Raw genomic sequence first — 24735 nt, 5'->3', positions numbered from 1 at the left:
ATGGCTTACAGGGAATTAAAATCAACAAAGGGGGTGGCTTTACATCAATGAGTATTTCAGGCAGGACTTCACGGAGGGTTCCAATAAGAAATGGTGCACCTAAGTTACCGTTCTTATTGGAACAAGCAGGTTGGTCTGGCCTCTGATTGATACATGTCTAGATTTACCTCGCTGCACCTTCTCTGTGAGTGACTGCAGAGTGACCTAGAGGAATGAGTCCCCTAGACGGGAGAGAGGGAGGAAGCAAAAGAGTACAAAAAAAATCTGGTCTATTTCTTGTTCTGATCCACTCCATCTATCTTTTACATCTTTGGCTGGCAGCAGACGGTGCAGAAGGACTGCAAGCCATCCACATCTCATGGCTGCTCGGCAGAAGACGGTGCAGTAGGACTGCTAGCCATCCTCATCTCTTGCCTGCCTGGCAGAAGATGGTACAGTACGACTGCTAGCAATCCGTATCGCTTGCCTGCTCACCATAAGATGGTTCAATAGGACTGACTGCAGGACTAAAGAGAATGACCTGGTCAAGTCACTCCAAATTTAGTCCCTGTGCACATGTCTGCCCAGGCGCTCTTGGCCGACGTGGCCAGGAGCACCTCGGACATGACAATGACGGCTACCAGTCGTACTGTACCGTCTGCTGCCACAAGGCAACGGGTTGATGCTGCTGTGTAGCAATGCAGTACCACATCTGCCAGCACCCAGGAGACATACGGTGACGGTTATCTGAGCGGGCTCCAGGCTTGCCGTGGTATGGTATCTGCACAGGTAACTCAGGAAAAAGGCGCGAAACAATTGTCTGCCCTTGCTTTCACGGAGGGATGGAGGGAACGGGGGCCTGACGATATGTACCCAGAACCACCCGCAACAATGTTTTAGCCCCATCAGGCATTGGGATCTCAACCCAGAATTCCAATGGGCATCGGAGACTGCGGGAACTGTGGGATAGCTACCCACAGTGCAACACTCCAGAAGTCGACTCTAGCCTCGGTACTGTGGAAGCACTCTGCCGAGTTAATGCACTTAGAGCATTTTCTGTGGGGACACACACACTCGAATATATAAAACCGATTTCTAAAAAAACGACTTCTATAAATTCGACCTAATTTTGTAGTGTAGACATACCCTATTATGAATGAGTCTTCTCCATTCAGGTATATTTAAACTGAGTATGACAGAGGAAGACAGGAGTGGCGCTCAGGAGGAACCAAGGTGTGAGTGGGTTTTGAAGGGGAGATGATGCCCGGCACAAAGGCGCTCCAGGCACAGGGGACAGCATGGAAAGAGGCACGAAAATGAAGAGAGCAGAGAATACGAACAAGCAACAAGGTGGCAAGAGTGAGCAGAGGGAAGGTGAGAGCAATGAAAGTTGGGATGTAGGTAGTGCCTTAAATGGGAACAAAAAGTTTGAACTTTTGGTGCAAGAGAACCGGAGCCAGTGGAGGTTGAGAGAGCTGGGGAAAGGAGGGGGAGGAGAATGACTTAGCTGAAAAAGCAGAAAAAGAGTTTTAAGTGCTGCACGTTACATGGACTGACGATAAGCAAGTCAGGAGGTTAATATGAGAACCAAGGGGTAGTCATAGCTTTGCAGCTGGGGAATCTGAGGAAGAGGCAAATTTTAATAGACATATTGTAACAGGAGAAACAAGATTTGGCAAAAGCCTCAATGGGAGGACAGAAGGCAAGGGAACTATCACAAGTAGCTCCAAGGCTGTGAACATGAATGATGGGGGAAGATAGTGCAGCTGTTGAACATAATGGCAAAGGAATGAAAGGAAGATTGTTTAAGTAGTAAGAAAAGAGGTTCAGGTTTCACTGTTTAAGACAGTGGCTCTCAACCCACCACCAGTGGCCTGCTTGCGGCCCAATCAGCACACATCTGCAGCCCATGTGATATCCTCAGGGCCATACAAAGTTGTATATATATTTTGTGGATGCGGCCCACAGAACACAGAGAGCTGCATATGCAGCCCACAATGGTAAATGGTTCAGAGCCACTGGTTTAAACAGAATGATGGAGGAGCCATCAGGAAAAGAACAGGAAGATGAGAACTTGAACAAAGAGAAGTGGAAGATCTGAGAGTCATGTGGCACCACGGAAGGGATTAAGATCACTGACAGGAATAAAAGGTGATAATACACAGACACTTGTAGAGCACCAGAGAGGATCCAATGACAATACTGCTGATGGAACAGGTAGCAAGGCCAAGAGAGAATGAGGCTAGGGAGATATGGAAGCCCAAGAACCTGTGTCTCTAGTAAAAGGTTGTCAAATTCGTCAAAGGCACCATAAATACTGAAAGGAATAAATATGGGGAAAAAGTCCTTTAGATTAGGGCTTGCTGGTTACTTGCCAGGATAGTAGAAATCAGATAAAAGAAGAATCAAGATGTTGAATATGGAAGTCAAAGCCATGTGAACAGACAGCTCTCTCAAGGAACCAGGAAAGAGATTACCAGAGCCCCTCTTTCCCACTTTGGTCTTCCCAACTCTTTTTTCATCCTCCCTCACTCCCACCCAGAGCTATCTTGGCTCAAAGGTCTGCTTCCCATCTAGCTATGTGTGCCAGGATCAACCTAATTGGGACTTCAGAATCAGTGCAGCCATTTAACAACTCCTTCCCTGGCAGCTGCCATGCAGATATTAAGCAGGAAGCAGATATTATTTCCACTCACATTCAACAGCTGACTGATACACAAAAGGAAAGGAAGGGGATTTACGTCAGCAGCACTGCCCTCCACAAACTAGTCAAGATGATGAATGCCGCCCTCTGTAACCCAGGCTATGAGATACCACATCTTTGAAAATTTGCTACTCAGGTGCAAATATCTTCATCACTAACGGCTTTAATTCTCCTGGTTCCAAATGTTGTTTTCCCCCAACTCAACACAGATTCCTCAGCGAGGAAAACAAATGGCAATTCTGGTGCTTCCATTTCATGCATTTGAATTATCAAAGGAAATATTAAGAGCAAAACACCCCATCAAAAATAGCACGAAAACAACAGCTGCACAGATACTCTTCAAAAAAATAATTGGCTTTGGAGCTGACGCCAGGCATGAGAAGTTTCATCTTGAATGGAGAATCTTGAGAAAGTTGTGAGCATCTGAAAACAGGGTTTCACCCTGACCACATCAGCTGCAAAAACATGGCTATAGCAAACAACTTGGGAAGTGGGCCTAAGGGAGGTACAGGAAGCATGGGTGTTTGGAGGATGTAAATACTAGAATGTAGAGGAGTGGCAGAGTTATTTAGGGGAGCACATTAAGAGCTGCAAGCATCTGGGGACTTGAACCCACGTCTGATATTCCCACCATGCCACCGGAAGGCCATGCAGAAATACAGCCAAGAAGCACTGTGGAGAGGAGGTGCTGCAGGTCTCTGTTCCAGGCCTGACTCTGACCCTGACTCTTGCTTACAGAACCTAGCTCTTGCAACTCCTCCAGCTGCTGCCCAGAAACTACAACCCTTGATGGGCAGAACTCAGCCCAGCTGTGATTGCTAGACCACGCTGACTACAAGAAGATTAAAATGAGCAAAGAAAATCTTTCCAAACCCTAAAACCAACTATACCATGGCTTCATATCTGGAGTTATTGAAACTAACAAACCATTTAAGATTTTGCTCAGCCCACAGCATTTGCCAGTGATCTAATAGATCTTTTCACTTCCTAAAATTATATGGAGTGTTAAAGAATCATTTTCTTTGTTAATCTTATTGATAATGCAAGATTATTTATTAGTGACTTAATAGGTCTTTTCTAGGATTCCATGACATGTTGGTCCAATAACAGATTACCTCACCCACCTCGTCTCTATGACATGCAACATCATTTTTAATATGGAGCAAATGCAATGTACAGTAGAATACTTATCCTGCTTCTTGCCTGACATACGCAGGACAATGCACTTATAAACTTCAAGCATCCATGAAGAAACTATCTAAACTGAAAATATGCTTGGTAATACTGACTAGAATCAGAGTAGACAGAAGTGCTGTTTAAAATGTGAGATCCTGAGAAAGATAATCCATCATTTAATTTTAATTTTGTTTTATTCCTTTATAACTAGGGAATACACCTGATTTTCTTACTCAAAAAATCTTTAGAATTTTATATAATCTGTGGAAAAGGGAAACAGATGCAAAGTCTAAGAAAATTAAGTCTAATGAAATCTCAAAAATAATTGATATGAGCTTGGATAAAAACACTTTTACCTGGGCTGAAAACTTACTGAAAGACTATGAACAATAGATAATGATCTACACCAATGTTCCATGCCAAGTTGGGAACGTTATCTAGAATGATACCTGCAGGGATCTCTTTTAGGCCTGGCATTATTCAATCTTTCAATTAACTGAGCCAGACAAAGAAGAGAAACTGATAGGAAAAACTTAAATTCCTATGTACCCCCTGTTTTGGGCATAGAATCATAGAATATCAGGGTTGGAAGGGACCTCAGGAGGTCATCTAGTCCAACCCCCTGCTCAAAGCAGGACCAATCCCCAATTAAATCATCCCAGCCAGGGCTTTGTCAAGCCTGACCTTAAAAACTTCTAAGGAAGGAGATTCCACCACCTCCCTAGGCAACGCATTCCAGTGTTTCACCACACTCCTAGTGAAAAAGTTTTTCCTAATATCCAACCTAAACCTCCCCCACTGCAACTTGAGACCATTACTCCTTGTCCTGTCCTCTTCCACCACTGAGAATAGTCTAGAACCATCCTCTCTGGAACTACCTCTCAGGTAGTTGAAAGCAGCTATCAAATCCCCCCTCATTCTTCTCTTCTGCAGACTAAACAATCCCAGTTCCCTCAGCCTCTCCTCATAACTCATGTGTTCCAGACCCCTAATCATTTTTGTTGCCCTTCGCTGGACTCTCTCCAATTTATCCACATCCTTCTTGTAGTGTGGGGCCCAAAACGGGACACAGTACTCCAGATGAGGCCTCACCAATGTCGAATAGAGGGGGACGATCACGTCCCTCGATCTGCTCGCTATGCCCCTACTTATACATCCCAAAATGCCATTGGCCTTCTTGGCAACAAGGGCACACTGCTGGCTCATATACAGCTTCTCGTCCACTGTCACCCCTAGGTCCTTTTCCGCAGAACTGCTGCCTAGCCATTCGGTCCCTAGTCTATAGCTGTGCATTGGGTTCTTCCGTCCTAAGTGCAGGACCCTGCACTTATCCTTATTGAACCTCATCAGATTTCTTTTGGCCCAATCCTCCAATTTGTCTAGGTCCCTCTGTATCCTATCCCTGCCCTCCAGCGTATCTACCACTCCTCCCAGTTTAGTATCATCCGCAAATTTGCTGAGAGTGCAATCCACACCATCCTCCAGATCATTTATGAAGATATTGAACAAAACCGGCCCCAGGATCGACCCCTGGGGCACTCCACTTGACACCGGCTGCCAACTAGACATGAAGCCATTGATCACTACCTGTTGAGCCCGACAATCTAGCCAACTTTCTACCCACCTTATGGTGCATTCATCCAGCCCATACTTCCTTAACTTGCTGACAAGAATACTGTGGGAGACCATATCAAAAGCTTTGCTAAAGTCAAGATACAATACATCCACTGCTTTCCCTTCATCCACAGAACCAGTAATCTCATCATAGAAGGCGATTAGATTAGTCAGGCATGACCTTCCCTTGGTGAATCCATGCTGACTGTTCCTGATCACTTTCCTCTCATGTAAGTGCTTCAGGATTGATTCTTTGAGGACCTGCTCCATGATTTTTCCGGGGACTGAAGTGAGGCTGACTAGCCTGTAGTTCCCAGAATCCTCCTTCTTCCCTTTTTTAAAGATTGGCACTACATTAGCCTTTTTCCAGTCATCCGGGACTTCCCCCATTTGCCACGAGTTTTCAAAGATAATGGCCAATGGCTCTGCAATCACAGCTGCCAGTTCCTTTAGCACTCTCGGATGCAACTCATCCGGCCCCATGGACTTGTGCACGTCCAGTGCTTCTAAATAGTCCTTAACCACCTCTTTCTCCACAGAGGGCTGGCCATCTATTCCCCATGTTGTGATGCCCAGCACAGCAGTCTGGGAGTCTGGGGCAGATTTGGATAGAACACATCTATTAATACTGAATTTTAAATTTAATTTTCAAAGTCATACGCAAATTATTCTGGGGCAAAGCCACCTAACAGTGTCCTTTGAAAGGTGAACTACAAAGCAAAATCTCAACATGGCCTGGGCATTTTACTGCTCCGCGATGTACACAGAACATTAAACTTTTTAATAACAAGTACTGTTGCTTATATCTTCTTCACTGTACTAGCTCACTGCCTCACGTACTTTGCAACACACGGAGGCAGGAAAATATCCCCATTTACAGATAGGGAACTGAGGCACAAACTTCAGACCAAAATTTTGAAAAGTGAGTGATAAGGTTAAATATGGATTTAGAAGCCTACAATTATGCACTGCTTTCTGAAAAAATCTTCTCCTATATGACTTGCCCAGGGTCAAACATGAAGTCTGTGGCAGAGCCAGAACTTGAACCTGTATCTCCTGCATCTACTGGTCCAGTGCCATAACACAGCCATCCTTCCTCTCAGTCCTGTGTCACCTCTCTTGTCTGAAGCACTCAGCACACTTGGAAGATCGAAATACTGCTGTTGCACTCAGCATTCATGGAGGACATTAGCAACACTAGAGAATCCTACTAGTGATGTCACACAAGGCTGCTCCAGCACTCTCTTCTCCCCTTTTTCTGAAATTGCCTGACCCTGGTGACCTTTAGGGCCCACCACAAAGCTTGTCCTCCCTCCCTGACCTTTAGGGATAGGGGAAATTGTGAGGCTCTGTACTGCTACGGGCTGAAATGCTCTTTTTTTCCCCTGCTTCTGAGTTGTTTCCTGGAGAGTGACTGAGTAAGTATTTTATTTGTTTAATAAACAATTGTGCAGGGACTCCCATTTATTGATGGATACTGTTTATTGCTGGTTCAGAAACTTAAAAAAAAATACAACAGTTTAAAGGAGGCTTTATCAGCTGGAGCCAGAACTCAGATTACAGCTGTATGTGACCTCACTATCCAGATCCTCCAACAGAAGGAAAGGAGGACCTGATTTCTAATATGGTATCACTTTTTTAAAAAGAAAATTGAACATCTGTACACCAAAGAAACAGTAAAAGGGTATTTTCTGCATTGCAGCCAACCCTTCAAGTTCAGCAAGTATTGAAAAAAAGGAGGCGTTGCCAACACCAAAAGTACAAAAAGGGACCCAGATAAAGTGGAAATTCAGCAAGTAAACAATGAGATTCAACCTGGCTAATAACATTAGAGGGTAAATAAGCCCAGAGTGCTGTTTGACAGGAAGGAGACTCTCTTGTAAAGCACTAATGCTGAGTATCTGAGAAAGTACCAACAAATAAATTACATGTGATCTTGTAATGAATACAGCAGAAAGAATTATTGGAACATTGGCCCACACAGAGGCATCTAAATCATGGAAAGAAAGTCCATTTTCACACCTTTGTGACACCACATCTAATGTTCAATAAAACGTACTTGAGTTCTGATCATCCCTGTACCACAAAGATAAGAGACACTGAAAGAAATTCTGAAAAAAATCAGCAAAATGGGAATGGGTTTGAAAGAAATGAGATAGAAAATAGCGCCAAAAAAAAAAAAAAAAAAAGTATAGCCTGGCCGAACCAAGAGGGAGTACACTGTGTTTAAGTATCTGAAGAGTGCATACACTGAAGAGGGAGACAGTTTTGTTTACCCAGAAATACAGGGAAACTGAGTGAAAAGGGTAACTTTTCAGCATATCTAGCCTTAATTTTCCCTACCCACAAGCTCCAGACACTTGAGTCATTTTCAGGAGTGATGGAATTCTTAAAACACTTAAGACTACACCAGGTAGACAAGACTGTATCAATATTTCCTCTAGCTTCTTTTTCTTTGTAAGGTACTAGTGACTGCAATTAATAATCTACACATTTCTCACACTTTTATTCCCTCTCCCTCTTGTTTTGTTCACTCATTACTTCTCCTTCCTCCTCCACTTGACTTTGTCTACATTTTTAGACACAACTCTGCCCCACAACTCCCTCACAGCCCTGTGACTCTCCCTCACACTCTGAGTCCCCACCCCACATTCCTCCCTCTCTCAGATTCTCTTAACATGTGTGAAAGCGAGAGAGAGAAAAAAAGAAAGGGAAGGGAGAGCAGAGTTCTGGAGGCTCTTCCTATGCTGAGGCAGGCTGGCTGGCTGCACAGAAAGTGCTAGAGTATGTGAGCTCTGATCATCAGTAATGGGCAAAGCAAGGAGGCTGTCTGTCCAGGTGCCCTACTTGGGGGAATTCTGCTATACATTGCAGAAAACCATTCCCCAGTGACTTAAAGATTCATTACATTTAAAATGCTCTTTTCCAGTTCTAGCTCCTATGATACAGTTACCATAGTGATTTTTACATTAGTTCACAGTGACGAAATTTTAAATGGAATACTGAGTACTGGCATATTTGGTCTCCTATCAGCACCAACAGGATGCCTTTTGTAGTTTCAATGAGACACTTCTGACCTTCCCTTTTAGAAATTATCAACACAGATGTTCTTTCTACTTACTTGGCCACAGACTGGATCACTTTAGAAGAAGTATCCTTGATGTTTGTGAAAAATCGCTCTGTTCCACCTTTGAGAATATCAAAGAACCCTACATAAGACTGGTCAAGTTCTGCAACTGTCAGGCCTAGAATTAAAAAGCAAATTAAAGTTACAATTTAAAAAAAAAACAAGGAATGTAACGGAATTGTGCTCCAATTTCTCTTCCCAATGCAAAATCAAACTGAACTACCAACAACTTAAGATGTACTAAAATAGGATCAGCCTTCCTGTTACACTCAGTCCCAGAATGAAGCTTTCAACTTCTGAAGAACAAACTACACAACGACAGGTTTCAGAGTAACAGCCGTGTTAGTCTGTATTCGCAAAAAGAAAAGGAGTACTTGCAGCACCTTAGAGACTAACCAAAGCTGTAGCTCAAGAAAGCTTATGCTCAAATAAATTGGTTAGTCTCTAAGGTGCCACAAGTACTCCTTTTCTTTTTGAAACCTCACAACAATATTTTTCTATGGTCCCAACATACTATGGTGGTAAACCAGAATAGTTTACAGATATTATATTTACAAAACATGTAACAAACCATTTTACATCTCTTTATGAAGGAAAGACAGACCACCAAGTGTCTGGCTGTATGCATTTCTGACATATCACTGTTTAAATCAGGGGGTCTCAAAGTCCTGGCCTGCGGGCCATCTATGACCTAAGAACCTCCCCACTGCGGCCCACAGAGGAAAGAGCCACACTGCCAGCAATGTCTGCGGCAGGCATTGGCCCCCACAGCTCCTATTGGCTAGGGGAGAGGGACAGAGATACCATCATTAGTTGCCAGGCACAGTCAGCCATGGAGGCAGCATCATTAGTTGCCAGGCAGAGTCAGCCATGGAGGCAGTGTCGTTTATATTCCTTGTGGGGGAAAAAAGTAAGTCAAAATACTGAATACAACTATCTGATGGACACCTCGCTGCATTCCTGAAGGTTTCAACTGCTCAGTCACTGAGGACAAACAACAAACTGACAGAACTGAAGCATTGCCAGGTGTCTGGCAAACACTAAAAACTCTCTGGAAGGCAAAAAATTGTATGAAGTTGTATGACAGTTTTATTACTTCTCAGAAATTCGAAATAAAAGATACAATATAAACATTTTCTTTTCTGAACGCCATCTTCAGTGACATTATTGGCCTGCTGGGAGGATTTGAGGACTGGCACTGGCCCTAAGGTAAATTGAGTTTGAGACCCCTGGTTTAAATTGTGGCATGCTGTCTTTCTATTTAGTGCCATCATCCTGATATGCAGTATGCCACTGACAAGCTTACTTGACCGTATGTAGTACATTTTACAGCCATTTCTGGTTTTATCTTGGAAAGTTACATTTGTTACCAGGAATACTAACATTTCCTTTTATCATCATCCGCTGGACAACAGCCTGTTAATATTATTGTGTAATACATAGTCTTCTTTCACCCTGTGTGAACCAGATGGCCAGAAAAGCATTTGAAAACACAATCCTGTTATGAAGGAAGATTCATCCCACAGAGAATAAAGTGTGGATAGTATTACTAAAGTCCTTTATTGGTAGTATAAATTTACCACATTTTAAAGTTCCCCCTTCAGGTAAATTATTTTAATTTATACTTTTCCCTCATGAGCTGCACAGAAGGTATGAATAAAATAACTTAAATCAAGGAAGAGAAAAAATTGCATGCAGTAAAATTATTTATGTTTCCAGTCTTTCATTTTAGGTGAAATATTCAGTTCCTTGAAGCATTTATGTTTATGAAGTTAACAGTTTAATATTTAGCCATTAAATGACACAGGACAGAAACTGTTATTTCAGTTAGCAAGATTATACATATTAGACACAAAAAAAGGATGCTTTGACTAAGACCAATTAACAGATTAGTTGGAAGAACTGAAGTTCAACCAAAGTAGGCTATTATCTGTTTTTAGCATAATATATTTCTAAAGTGGAGGTTTCTATTTGAGTTTTTTTGGAAAAAATGACATTTCTGATCCTTAACCAATCTATTTTTATGTTCATATAGCATGTTCCAATTTTTATATGAATCTTCTAAGTGCTGCCTTTTCCTTAGCTGCTATTATTTTTATGAACTGATATTCATTGTGCAGATAAGTCATTTTCATCTAGGTGTTTCATCTAATTGTTTTATTCCACAGGTTAACAATGCCATTTGGTATCATCTGTTGCACTTAAGCAAGCTGAGTCTTTTCTCTCTTCTTGTGAGAAGAATGTAGGGAGTAAATTTTTACATTTGAATGTATAAACATGAAGTCTATTCTGAAGAAGGTGGAATCAATCTACAAATGTGAAGTCCTTCACAAGAACTATATAAGCTTGCTTAACAATAATCATTTACTTAACCTAAGTGAAAAGAAAAGGAGTACTTGTGGCACCTTAGAGACTAACCAATTTATTTGAGCATGAGCTTTCGTGAGCTACAGCTCACTTCATCAGATGTTTACCGTGGAAACTGCAGCAGACTTTATATACACACAGAAATCATGAAACAATACCTCCTCCCACCCCACTGTCCTGCTGGTAATAGCTTATCTAAAGTGATCAACAGGTGGGCCATTTCCAGCACAAATCCAGGTTTTCTCACCCTCCACCCCCCCACACAAATTCACTCTCCTGCTGGTGCTAGCCCATCCAAAGTGACAACTCTTTACATAATCAAGTCGGGCTATTTCCTGCATAGATCAAGGTTTTCTCACATCCCCCCCACCCCCATACACACACAAACTCACTCTCCTGCTGGTAATAGCTCATCTAAACTGACCATTCTCCAGGTTTAAATCCAAGTTAAACCAGAACATCTGGGGGGGGGGGGTAGGAAAAAACAAGAGGAAACAGGCTACCTTGCATAATGACTTAGCCACTCCCAGTCTCTATTTAAGCCTAAATTAATAGTATCCAATTTGCAAATGAATTCCAATTCAGCAGTTTCTCGCTGGAGTCTGGATTTGAAGTTTTTTTGTTTTAAGATAGCGACCTTCATGTCTGTGATTGCGTGACCAGAGAGATTGAAGTGTTCTCCGACTGGTTTATGAATGTTATAATTCTTGACATCTGATTTGTGTCCATTTATTCTTTTACGTAGAGACTGTCCAGTTTGACCAATGTACATGGCAGAGGGGCATTGCTGGCACATGATGGCATAGATCACATTGGTGGATGTGCAGGTGAACGAGCCTCTGATAGTGTGGCTGATGTTATTAGGCCCTGTGATGGTGTCCCCTGAATAGATATGTGGGCACAATTGGCAACGGACTTTGTTGCAAGGATAAGTTCCTGGGTTAGTGGTTCTGTTGTGTGGTATGTGGTTGTTGGTGAGTATTTGCTTCAGGTTGCGGGGCTGTCTGTAGGCAAGGACTGGCCTGTCTCCCAAGACTTGTGAGAGTGTTGGGTCATCCTTTACGATAGGTTGTAGATCCTTAATAATGCGTTGGAGGGGTTTTAGTTGGGGGCTGAAGGTGACGGCTAGTGGCGTTCTGTTATTTTCTTTGTTAGGCCTGTCCTGTAGTAGGTAACTTCTGGGAACTCATCCTAAAGGATGACCCAACACTCTCACAAGTCTTGGGAGACAGGCCAGTCCTTGCCTACAGACAGCCCCGCAACCTGAAGCAAATACTCACCAACAACCACATACCACACAACAGAACCACTAACCCAGGAACTTATCCTTGCAACAAAGCCCGTTGCCAATTGTGCCCACATATCTATTCAGGGGACACCATCACAGGGCCTAATAACATCAGCCACACTATCAGAGGCTCGTTCACCTGCACATCCACCAATGTGATATATGCCATCATGTGCCAGCAATGCCCCTCTGCCATGTACATTGGTCAAACTGGACAGTCTCTACGTAAAAGAATAAATGGACACAAATCAGATGTCAAGAATTATAACATTCATAAACCAGTCGGAGAACACTTCAATCTCTCTGGTCACGCAATCACAGACATGAAGGTCGCTATCTTAAAACAAAAAAACTTCAAATCCAGACTCCAGCGAGAAACTGCTGAATTGGAATTCATTTGCAAATTGGATACTATTAATTTAGGCTTAAATAGAGACTGGGAGTGGCTAAGTCATTATGCAAGGTAGCCTGTTTCCTCTTGTTTTTTCCTACCCCCCCCCCCCCCAGATGTTCTGGTTTAACTTGGATTTAAACCTGGAGAATGGTCAGTTTAGATGAGCTATTACCAGCAGGAGAGTGAGTTTGTGTGTGTATGGGGGTGGGGGGGATGTGAGAAAACCTTGATCTATGCAGGAAATAGCCCGACTTGATTATGTAAAGAGTTGTCACTTTGGATGGGCTAGCACCAGCAGGAGAGTGAATTTGTGTGGGGGGGGTGGAGGGTGAGAAAACCTGGATTTGTGCTGGAAATGGCCCACCTGTTGATCACTTTAGATAAGCTATTACCAGCAGGACAGTGGGGTGGGAGGAGGTATTGTTTCATGATTTCTGTGTGTATATAAAGTCTGCTGCAGTTTCCACGGTAAACATCTGATGAAGTGAGCTGTAGCTCACGAAAGCTCATGCTCAAATAAATTGGTTAGTCTCTAAGGTGCCACAAGTACTCCTTTTCTTTTTGCGAATACAGACTAACACGGCTGTTCCTCTTAACCTAAGTGGTTTTCATAAAGCAAGATAGCAGTATAACTCAGCAGAAATTAACATTTCTGCTAAATAAGTTCATTTAAAATTTCAAGCCCACCCAGAAGTTTTCATATACCATAAACTTAACTAGTTTGTATTCACACTGTGTGTGCAGAGATGCGTATCACTGTACATACCTGCATTGTACATATTGTTGAGCTGTCCTGCAGGCTTGGAGCCCTGTGGCACCGAACTTGTAGACATTCTAGGCACAGTATTGTTTCCATAGCCTCCATTTTGTTCCAGGAGCTGCAGAGAGTCATATTCATCAGGAGAAATTTTTTTTAAGTTTATATATAAACACCGCATTGGCAAAGGACAGTTACAAAACTTAAGTGGCCCGGTCCTCACTGTTTAGCCCTGAATGGCTGTTTAAACTACTGAAAGACAAAAAAGTTTCACTAGTTTTGTTTCAGTGCATTAGGCACCATGAGAAGCCAAGGCAATATTCTTTAGTTTGGCTCTCAGCCCAGGTTTTTCTGGGTGCATGCATCACTTTACTGGCTGCTCAGGTATGTTATTACTGCTCAAAGTCAGAAGTAAAACTCGAGCTTGAATGGGAGGAGTATCAGGATCTTGGTAGGAAAAATCTCCCAGCTGAACTGCTGAAATACTGATACCATAAACTCAACATGTTAGCAATAAGGTGGCTGCCTTACAAACCTATCCCTAATTTTTCTAACCAGAGCTAACCTTACCCATAAGGACTCAACTTTCTTCTACAACACAGATGAAAAAGGAAAGGCTAAGAAAGATGGCCCAGCTTTAGAAGAGTGTGATATGGTACCTTTACTCCAGAGCAGTGATACTCAGACTTCAGTGGTTCAGGAGCCAAATTACGATCAACATTCCCCAAAAGAGCCACAGGAGTGTGAATTCATTGTTTCATTTACTATTTTTATATACATCTCACAGCAAAACGACTGACCAAGTATTCTACAATTGGTTAACATAGAAACGGCATCTTGATTGGTTAATAACTTAGACTGGTTAATAATTAAATCATTCAGTGTTTTAATATTGCATGTGACAAAGAGCCACAGGAGATACAATAAGGAGCCACTTGCAACTCCCGAGCCTCAGTCTGAGTGTCACTCCTCCAGAGCAAAGGACAAGCAACAAATAGGACAGCCATGAATTGGGTCACTTGAGCAGAATCCTACTTCCATTTCTAGAAAAGTCTTTACAAGTGTGCAGACACTTCCAGTGCTTCCTTCTCTCCCACTTTCCCTAAAGCAAGAAACACTCCTCATGAAAAAAGTGTGACCACCAAGTAGGAGACAAAAGAGCAGCAAGAGTTATCTAGCAAGACAGGCTTCTGTATCCCACACTACATGTTTCATTTAGGTCGCTGCACCTCAAAAAGGAACACAGACAGAAGTGTACCCTAGACAGCCACTATACTAGTGAGCTTCAGTGTTGGCATGAAGGATAATTTGAACTGCAGGAAATAAGGCACTTAGATTGCAATGTTTGGGGACACATGCCTAACGTCCAAATTACGCTTGGATGAGCCATTCACCTAGGCAGAAATAGAGGACCACCACATGAATGCAAATATGGCCAAAGACACCAAGGGAGAAGGCTTAAAAACTGAAGATAATGTTGACAATAACAAGCACTTCCCAGAGAAGAAGGGGAATCACCAGAGGAAGCACAAACAGGTAAACTGGGCTGCACACACTCTCCTTGGCAGGAAGGGGGAAGCATAAAACACACTGTTACCAAGGACAGAAATCTGAACCCATATGCAGCTGCTACATTACACTATTTTGGATCCAACCCATAACTTACCAAGTGTAAACTTGCAAACAGGAATGTAACTGTAGCTGGTAAAAAGAGTTTTCTTGGGAAAGCTAACCCCAAAGCTTGGGAGACAGAAGAGGGCTTGCCAACCATGAGTTAAAGACCAACAGCAGCCTCTACTACAGAATCCCATTCATACAGAACAAGCAGTGGCAGGTCTACACTACTGCTTAAAATCGATCTAACTTGCGTCGCTCAGGGATGTGAAAAAGACACCCCCCCGAGCCAGGCAAGTTACAGCGAAACTAAGCACTGTCCACACTGGCGCTATGTCAGCAGGAGATGCTCTCCCACCAACATAGCTTCCACCTCTTACAGAGGTGGAGTAATTATGCTAACAGGAGAGTTCTCCCATTGGCATAGAGCGTCTTCATCAGATGCACTGCAGCTGTACCAATGTAGCACTTCTAGTGTAGACCTGCTGTCATAAATATAAAAGGGAAGGGTAACCACCTTTCTGTATACAGTGCTATAAAATCCCTCCTGGCCAGAGGCAAAACCCTTTCACCTGTAAAGGGTTAAGAAGCTACGGTAACCTAGCTGGCACCTGACCCAAAATGACTGATGAAAGGACAAAATACTTTCAAATCTGGAGGGGGGGGGGAGTGGAAACAAAGGGTCTGTCTGTCTGTGTGATGCTTTTGCCGGGAACAGATCAGGAATGCAGCCTTATGACTTCTGTTAAGTTAGTACGTAATCTAGCTAGAAATGTGTTAGATTTCGTTTTGTTTAATGGCTGGTAAAATAAGCTGTGCTGGATGGAATGTATATTCCTGTTTTTGTGTCTTTTTGTAACTTAAGGTTTTGCCTAGAGGGATTCTCTATGTTTTGAATCCTATTACCCTGTAAGGTATTTACCATCCTGATTTTACAGAGGTGATTCTTTTACCTTTTCTTTAATTAAAATTCTTCTTTTAAGAACCTGATTGATTTTTCATTGTTCTTAAGATCCAAGGGGTTGGGTCTGTGTTCACCTGTACAAATTGGTGAGGATTCTTATCAAGCCTTCCCTAGGAAAGGGAGTATAGGGCTTGGGGGGATATTTTGGGGGAAGACATCTCCAAGTGGGCTCTTTCCCTGTTCTTTGTTTAAAACGCTTGGTGGTGGCAGCAGCATACGGTTCAAGGACAAGGCAAAGTTTGTACCTTGGGGAAGTTTTTAACCTAAGCTGGTAAGAATAAGCTTAGGGGGGTCTTTCATACAGGTCCCCACATCTGTGCTGTAGAGTTCAGAGTGGGGAAGGAATCTTGACACCTGCCCTTGGTTAAACCAGTGCAGTAAAACTAATGCAACTGTCTGTGTGGACTCTTACTTCGGTTCTACAAGTTTAAAGTTTTGTTTCTTTTACAGACAGCAGCAAAAATCACAACAGTTCGAAAGGCTAGTCTGCTTGCAGAGTTGCACCAGTTCAAATGAAGGCAAGATTTTAAATCTATTTACTTAAATCTGTGCAAAAGGACACTCAAGTCAATTAGGAACAGGTTTAAGAAACTGAAATAAGCTACCCTTAAACCAAAGTAAAATTCCACACAGGCATTTGCATTAACTGTATCAGTTTAACTAAGCTGTTGTGTATCTGTGTAGGCCTAAATTCCCTGTCACATATTTAACTCCCCCACACACACACACCCTCACAACCACCACGTCTCAGGTCAATTTCAATCAAATCTGATGTGACACTGAAGATCTACCTCCAGAAGGAATGCTGTTGAGAGGAAGATGCTTCCAAGAGTCTGACAATAAGCAGGAAGAACCACCATTGGTTTCCTTTTAACATATTTGGATGAGAAAGAGCTTTGAGGCTGGGATTTTCAAACCATTAGTTATGCATCCAAATCCCATCGAATTTCTATTGAAATTAGGCACATAAATCCCCTAAACTCAATTGAAAATCTCACTACAACTATTTTGACAGCTGTTTCAAAGTTCCTATTGATTGAATGTGGGGAAAAGAAGGATTATACTCTTTATAGCACTCCCGTACCTCTGTGATAGGAGATTTAGGATTCACATTCCTGGCAGCCGCAATCTCCTGCAGCTGATTCACAAGTTCAGTGACTGACAACCTCTCCTCTGGGTTCACCTTCAAAGTGGAACCTAAAAAAAAAAAATAATTTAGACATTACAACAGTCCTTTTTTGATTGCATAAATATGTACTTTATTCAGTGGATTCAAGTGCAGCATGATTATCAATAGTAAAGCATGCAGAAAAAACAGGGAAACAGTAAATTTGTACCCAAGTATCATTTGCCTTTAACAGCTATCTATGTATTAAGAATAACGATTTTAGTGATGAATCAAGATGACACTAAGAAAATACTAGAAGAGCATCAAACTTGAAGAAAATGTTTAAAGGCAACTTAGAACCCACCCCATTTCATCAGAATTTTAACAACCAACTGTATTAGTTCAACTGTCTTTTGAACTTTAGTAAAACAGTTTCTGAAACAAATTTAGGGAATCAGAACCAAAATGCAAAGTATTTCCAGCCAATTTATCAAAATCCTAAGCATGATTAAGCACTGAAAATCAGTGAAAAACCAGAAGGTTTCCACTCAAAAATCTAGTTCTTAACTGAATGTAGAAAAGTTTGAAAGTTCTTCATATTGATGTCAAATAGCTAAAAAAACTAATCACTCTCATACGGTTTACAACGCCACCGTCAACGGAACTGGAAATTCTGATTGATTAATCCCACGGTACCTAGCATATTTTTAACGATCAAAGACGTATGGTCCACAAAGCATCAGAATAAACAAACAAGATTTTAAACTTACGAATGAGATCATGGAACACAGTATATCGAGTGTCATTCTGAGGAATAGAGTATTTCCCATTGACTATGCGAAGCTTAGCCCCATCTTCAAATGGATGTTGCCTAAAGCACAATAAATATAGGATACAGCCCAATGCCTACACAGAAATAAAAGCAAACATTAAAGAAAAGTCAGTAATTCAGGCACCGAAAATCATTTAAAGTTGAATTTTAGATAGGACACCGATTAGATATTGGAACAACTCTGACCAAGCTCAAATCTAAAATAACTTTGCTATAAAGGCAAACGGCTTAGTCATGGAACCCAACACTATTAACAGTACTTCAGCTGCATTACCCCCCACCCCCCCGCTTTCTAAAATAACTAAACCTTTGAAGTTTCATGCTTTAGGATCAAAGATTAACAAGAAGCCTAGTCTACACAAACTAACAGTTTCTAGCAGCATGAAGACTGTGGTAGTTTTGCCATTATGATTAAAGGTTTAATAGTTTCCTCAGTCTCAGATTTTTTTTTTAAAATTCTCTCCACATTGAAGGATTTATATTATAGTATAATATACAGTCATATAGGTATCAACACCTTTATTATATATGTAGCAAAGTGTAGCACAATGATTTTTAGAGTAGGAGGTCCAAAGAGAGAGATGTTCTATTTTTAAGGGCCAAATCCTACATTCATAGTTTCTGTGTAAGTCACTCCTACTTAAAGGATTTGGTCCTTTCTACTCCTAATTCAAATTCATTCTGTTACTAAGTACATAACTGGGTAGTTTGCAAAGCGCAAATCACTTTATTCAAACAGCATCCCATGCAAAGGCCCATTTAATTCTTTAATTTTTTTACAAACAATTCCAGAAGAGAATTGAAACCTCAATAAAACAATGATACACTGAGGCCAATGAGTTAGTGGGGGACTCAGTTCCATAACTGAAAATAGATACCACACAATTTGCCCTGGGAAACAGCACGTGCCTAAAGTTAGGATTGAGTTCTACTGTTGCAAGAATCCAAGAATAATGGGATGAGTCAAGGAGAACATTTCATTTAATGTTTTCAGGTAAATTTGGATACTTCGATTAACATTAGATACCAAAAAAAAAAAAAAAAAAAGAATAGAAGTGGTGATCCTATACTGAACCAGTGGTCCATCTAGTGTAGCAAGAGGTCTTAGAAAAAAGCGTGCCCTGTAACAAATGCTTCAGAGAACAGCAAGATTTTCAGAATGCTTCTGGAAAATTGTGCAAAATCCCCCTGGAAATTTTTTCTTAACCCTGCTAGCAATCATCTCATAGATCTAGCCATGGTGGCTACTTGCACTAATAGAAGACCATGTGAAGAAAGTGGTCAAAATAGTGACTCATCTCCTTCCGTCTCAATCCTATCTTATACCAACAAGTCACAAGTTATCACTTTATATTCTGTATAATTTTAGTTCTGTTTAAACTCTAGCGTTATCTTTTTCTGGAAAGGGTGAAAAGTATCACTCAACTGGCCATTATTTTATATGAGTACCTTAATCATATCCCATTTTGTTCTACCAGATTAAGTTCCAGTGTTATTTTATTCTCTATATGGAAACTTCACGTTCTCCTGATTATTTTTGCTGCCATTCTTTGGCCAGTTTCAGCTACCTCCTTTTCAAGGGGTGATCAAATTGCAACATTCAAAGCCAACGTGTATCACTGATTTGTAGAACACCTAGGTAATGGTGTTCTTTATTCTCTTTAAAATGTAGCCTAATATCTTGTTAGTTATTCTGATGGGTGCTGTGCACTGAGCAGGCTGCCTTCCTTCACCCGTCCATAACGACACCTCAATGTACTTTCTAAGGTGTCAATCATTCAGAACCCATAAGTGTATATGGTTTATTTAAGTTTTTCCTTCCAAAGTGCTTTAACTTACAGATATTTACTTTGATAGCTATCGGTCACTTTGCGGCTATCTACTTAGCACACCTACTTGGGTTACACTAGTTAAGTTCTGGGTGCCTTCATGATTTTCACTAGTCTCTGAATTGTGTGCATAGTAAATTTTGCCCAATATATTAACCAAACAGTTTCACTAAAGGTCTCCTAAAATCTTAAGATATAAACCATCTTTCCACAATGAAAAAATAGCTTTTCATTCCTACACTTGCTTGCTCTCTTAACCAGTTTTTAAAACCCAAGATGCAACACACCACCCTGTGGTTTCCAAGTTCCCTTAATAGCCTCTTCCTTTATAAAAGTCCCTTGTCCATCTACATTATATAAATCAGTTTTAACTAAGAATTCTTACAAGTTAAAAATGGTACAATTCACCATCACAAAGAACATGCTTAATAAGATGTTACATTACTCAATTCTTTGTAGTTCTTTCTTAGTTACTTTGTCTGGTACTGAAGAAATACCCAGTGTAATTCACAGAATCACCCTTAGTTCTCTATGAACACATGGATACAATGTTATACCATAACTTGAGCCAAGTGACTTCACTTCTCTATGCCTCCTTGTCACCCTCTTATGTTCTGTCTGTCTTGACTATTCAGACTGTATGCTCGCTGGAGCAGAGACTCTCACTGTGTTTGTACCCAGCCCAATGGGTTATCTGTTGGACATGGAGTCCCTACTGTAATACAGATTAATACTAGATGTCTGGAGGGTGACTATGAAGTTGCACTTTTGTGTTTGCAGCTCAGTGAGCTTGTTTTTGTTTCCAAATTCTTGGATGAAGACTATCCAGCCTTGGCTTACTACAGTTTAATCTTCTAAACTGTTTATTTTTGTACACAAACACCTTTGAAGAGTCAGGAAATGTTCTCATATTAACAACTAAAGGTAAGAAGGAGTTAACCTTTAACAGAGCAAATGCACTCAGTAACAGATGTGCAGAGAAAGAAATCTGATTAGCTCAACTTTAAAGAGCTGTGATACAGGAAAAAGTCAAAAGGTTCTGCTTTTGGAAGTTCTAGTGCTATCAACATCTTGTGCTAGAAACCCACCAGACACCAGCCAAATGTGTTTCAATAAAGATTCAGAGGAATTACCCTAAAATAAGTGATATAAAGCCACATTAAAGAAGTGAAACTGCATCAGCCAAAATTAATAAATTGGATAAAATAAGGAGCAAAGAAAACAGCCTTGACAAAAATAATCTCGAGCACTAGAGATAATGGAAGAACTCTGATAAACAATAGCATTTGGTTTTTTTGGAGGCCAAGTCCCAGGAGGACCTGCTATTTGAGGGAACAAAAATATTTTTCCTTTAGCTCAGCCTGAAGATAGAAGCAAAAAAAGGAACTTCAGTTCAAGAGATGCCCATTAAAACTGGTAGAAGACACCATTATTTCTACTAAAATGTGGTATTACTTAAAATAAAACCTTTATTTTAGGTACAAAAATCTTTAAAAACAGTATCTTCCAGCTTCTTCCATCAACAGGTCATCTAAGTCATGGTGACTTGTGAAATGCAGAGAACGTGACCTGACCATGAGCAGAAGTCAGCTCAGGTGGAATCTGATCAATTGCAGCATACAGAATTCCCAAAGTGTCGTGCTTTGCCGGTGTGGGATACTGAAGATTCTGCACAACAACGCCACCCATTTGGTAAGTAGCACATCATGCCGGACACATACAGCACCAAGATTCCAAGAGCCGCACTGGCTCCCGCAAGTTTCTAGGTGGATTTCAACATGCTTGTTTTAAACAGGCAGCCCTACCTGGTTTGGGATCTGGTTAGCTGGGAGACCCCCTTTCTCCCATTCCATACAGACACAGCTGAAACCAGACAAAAAAATTGAGCTAAAGGACTCTCAGAACAGCAGGAGGAGCTGCTGGCAGGACACTGGCAGCGATGGGGTTCTCTTGGCTCTGCAATTCACTTCCTTCTTTCAGACAGATTTGTTAACCATCCAAACATGCTCCAAAGCCCATTTTCCCCCTCACAGGAATTTAGGGAAATTGGGGTCAATAGATAAAGGTGCTGGACACTAAAGAAGGATGTGACTGGAGACGGGCCTTTGTATTATGACATGGTGAGGTAAGGTGTTTGGTTTGAGAAAGGCTTTTACTTGGAAAGTATAAGGACTGTTCTGAAGATTTTTTTTTTTTAAATTGTGTGCTTTAAATTTTAGAAGGTGCCTAGACTTTGGAAAAGGAGCCAGAGAAAAATCAATAAAATAAATCAGAAACCAGGAGAATGCTGACCACATTTGAGAACCTGGTAACTGCTCAAAGAAGTAACAGAAGTAATATCTAAATGTATTCCTGATCTGCAAAAGCATTTTTGGAAACTTTGTGGTTAACAGGAGTTACATTTTTGATCCACACTGAAGTTTAGACTTTTTTATGGCCTGAGCAGCAGCACTACAAATTCATCTAGACAGTATGGTGACAAGCACTTAGAAGAGAGCAGTGGAGGATACTGAACTCTCTGGGGGAAAGTAAAGTACAACCATTCACCCAAATCACAAACTAAAAGCACTTATGCCCCTTGCAGTTGTGATGTACTGGATATGCAACTCTGATTTCCCTGACCCCAGACCACTGGACAGGAGACAAGGCAGCTTAGCAGAATGGCAGGCTCTATATAAGCCCCACTAGTTGGAACACGTCCCTTTTAAAGAACAGAGAGGTATGTGACAATAGCTGACATACTGTTAAATAGGAGTAGTCAGCCACGTCAGTGAATACCTGGGTTACCCTAACCCAAAGATTTCAATCGTCCAAGTCCTTTGAATAAATGGAGCTCTACCTTTCCTGTTTTAGATAAGTGGATGCAATTGTGGTCTAACTTGTATGGATTTAATTTGATAGATGGGTAAGGTGTTTAAGAACTATATTACCCTGGGTTTTCTCTCAAAAATTCAATATGAAGATTGACAACTACAGAGGCAGAACACAAAAAGCTCAAATTAGTTTTAAAAATGTATTGTTTAAAAGGTTTAGACAGTAGTTGAGATTCCAATAGCTCTGAACAGGCATCACAAATGTTAATGTTCAAGTGTCTATTCTGCTTTGATATTAAAATACATGTTTAAAAAGTCATACAGACTTGTTTACCAACACTGGTACAATATTTAGAAGTTAAGCATGTGCATTCATAAAAATATCCAATACTCTGAAAAATACTAATGTGTAACATCACCAAAAAGAATGCAAAAGGACTCATCACTGACACTGTTACCCGAAGATGCACTGGGAGTTTAAATACTTCTCTTCAAATGCAACCAAAATCCTTTCAGTGAAGGTTACGCATTTGCCACTGCCTTTTGCCATCCTACTTAGTTGCAACAGAAACATATGTGATTTCTACACAAACAAGAGTTTAGAACTACTAATGTTTAGGTTGTTCCTGCATTTCACACTCTTCACTACTCTGAGACTAGGATTTGCGAATGAGCAAAGTCAGAGTTGTGTGTCTTGGCAACCTCTGTCTAATCACATAGTGATCATGGACTCCAAGAGAGCCCTGTCCTGACCTCCAGAGAAAAAGCAAAGTTGTTGCAACATTCCTTCAAGGCATTGAAGGAGCTGGGACAAAGTTCCCGAGGTCTATGCCTCAGCTCAGCCCAAATTAAGATTTAAAATTCATACCAATTAAGCTTATTTTGCCTGAAATGTATCAGATACAGATGGCTGAAGTTTTGTTTTAATATCAAACAATGCAATCAATTCAGACTGCATCTAGCAGCGAATGTGCAATTAGTTTAAACATCACAACTATGATGAAATACAGGAACTATTTAACTATGATATCTAACAGGCATCATTACAAACAAAGAGAAACAGAAGTTCCTACCCATATATCCTGTTTTTCACCGATTGGAAAGTTTGAATACAAGTCTATCATTTCTGGAGTCCTATACATTGGTGTTGTGTTTCTTGTAATCTGCAGAAACAAAAGTAAAAGTTCATGAAGCAGAGACCTGAGCAATGCTTTATGTACAGTCTCAGGAAACAGCGTTCCAAAAATGTTCTGCTAAAAAGTAAAAAGGGCATTCTGACTTCAAAAGCTAGTTTGGGGCACATTACTCAAGGTGCAAGTCCTTGGTTCAGTATCAAAATACAGTTATGAGGGAAGTATCTCTATGTGAAGCCTATAGGAATGACATTTTAACTGTAATTTAAAAAGTACCTGCTGTAGTAGTCCCTTCAAGCCACACACAGCAAGCAAAACCAGACTACATGCTCTCAACAGGGGAGAGTGACACTGAGAAACAAGGAACAGTTATATCATGCCCTTAGGATGCATCTGGAGGAAGGACCCTACTTTGTGCCTTTTTTCCTCCGTCCCATGTGAGAAGTTCGCCAACTGCATGGCACCATCTTCTCTTCCCTTCCCAGAGGGCCAGCAGACAATTCTCCATGAGTTCAGGTTCCAAAAAGGAGAAGGGGACCAGAAGCAAGCAGGCTAGTACTCAGGACCTCCCAAAAAAAGAAGTTGATGCTGTGAGAGTCTGCACACTCATTGACAAGTTCATGGATTTAGTTTGAGTCTCATTATTGACCTTCTCCACAGATTTAGAAGGGTTTGAGAAATCACTTAAAGTAAATCCATCTTTACGCGCTACATTAAGATTTGTCAGCATTAGTAGTACTTAGCCAGATCTATGGACAAGTTGCATTTTGAAAGAAAGGGGTTTAAAACAGATTCATAGAACAGATTCATAGATATTAAGGTCAGAAGGGACCATTATGATCATCTAGTCTGACCTCCTGCACAATGCAGGCCACAGAATTTCACCCACCACTCCTGCAAAAAACCTCGCACCTATATCTGCGCTATTGAAGTCCTCAAATCGTAGTTTGAAGACTTCAAGGAGCAGAGAATCCTCCAGCAAGTGACCCGTGCCCCATGCTACAGAGGAAGGCGAAAAACCTCCAGGGCCTCTTCC

At 41.2% G+C, this 24735-nt stretch overlaps 1 protein-coding gene across 4 annotated transcripts in view; it reads right to left on the bottom strand.

Annotated features, from left to right (window-relative positions):
• The window catches only part of GAK (cyclin G associated kinase), a 149835-nt gene that overhangs the window by 78240 nt on the left and 46860 nt on the right, over positions 1-24735 (bottom strand). For all 4 annotated transcript variants that reach the window (XM_073345849.2, XM_073345850.2, XM_073345848.2 and 1 more), the window contains 5 exons: positions 23640-23729; positions 17863-17998; positions 17069-17181; positions 13416-13527; positions 8595-8718 (listed from right to left, as the gene is read on the bottom strand). In XM_073345849.2, the coding sequence (XP_073201950.1) occupies positions 8595-8718; positions 13416-13527; positions 17069-17181; positions 17863-17998; positions 23640-23729 (575 nt within the window). The remainder of the gene's footprint in view (positions 1-8594; positions 8719-13415; positions 13528-17068; positions 17182-17862; positions 17999-23639; positions 23730-24735) is intronic.

Source organism: Lepidochelys kempii, chromosome 5 (genome assembly GCF_965140285.1).
Source record: "Lepidochelys kempii isolate rLepKem1 chromosome 5, rLepKem1.hap1, whole genome shotgun sequence".
Taxonomy (NCBI): Eukaryota; Metazoa; Chordata; order Testudines; family Cheloniidae; genus Lepidochelys; species Lepidochelys kempii.
This window is presented reverse-complemented; position numbering and strand designations above follow the sequence as displayed.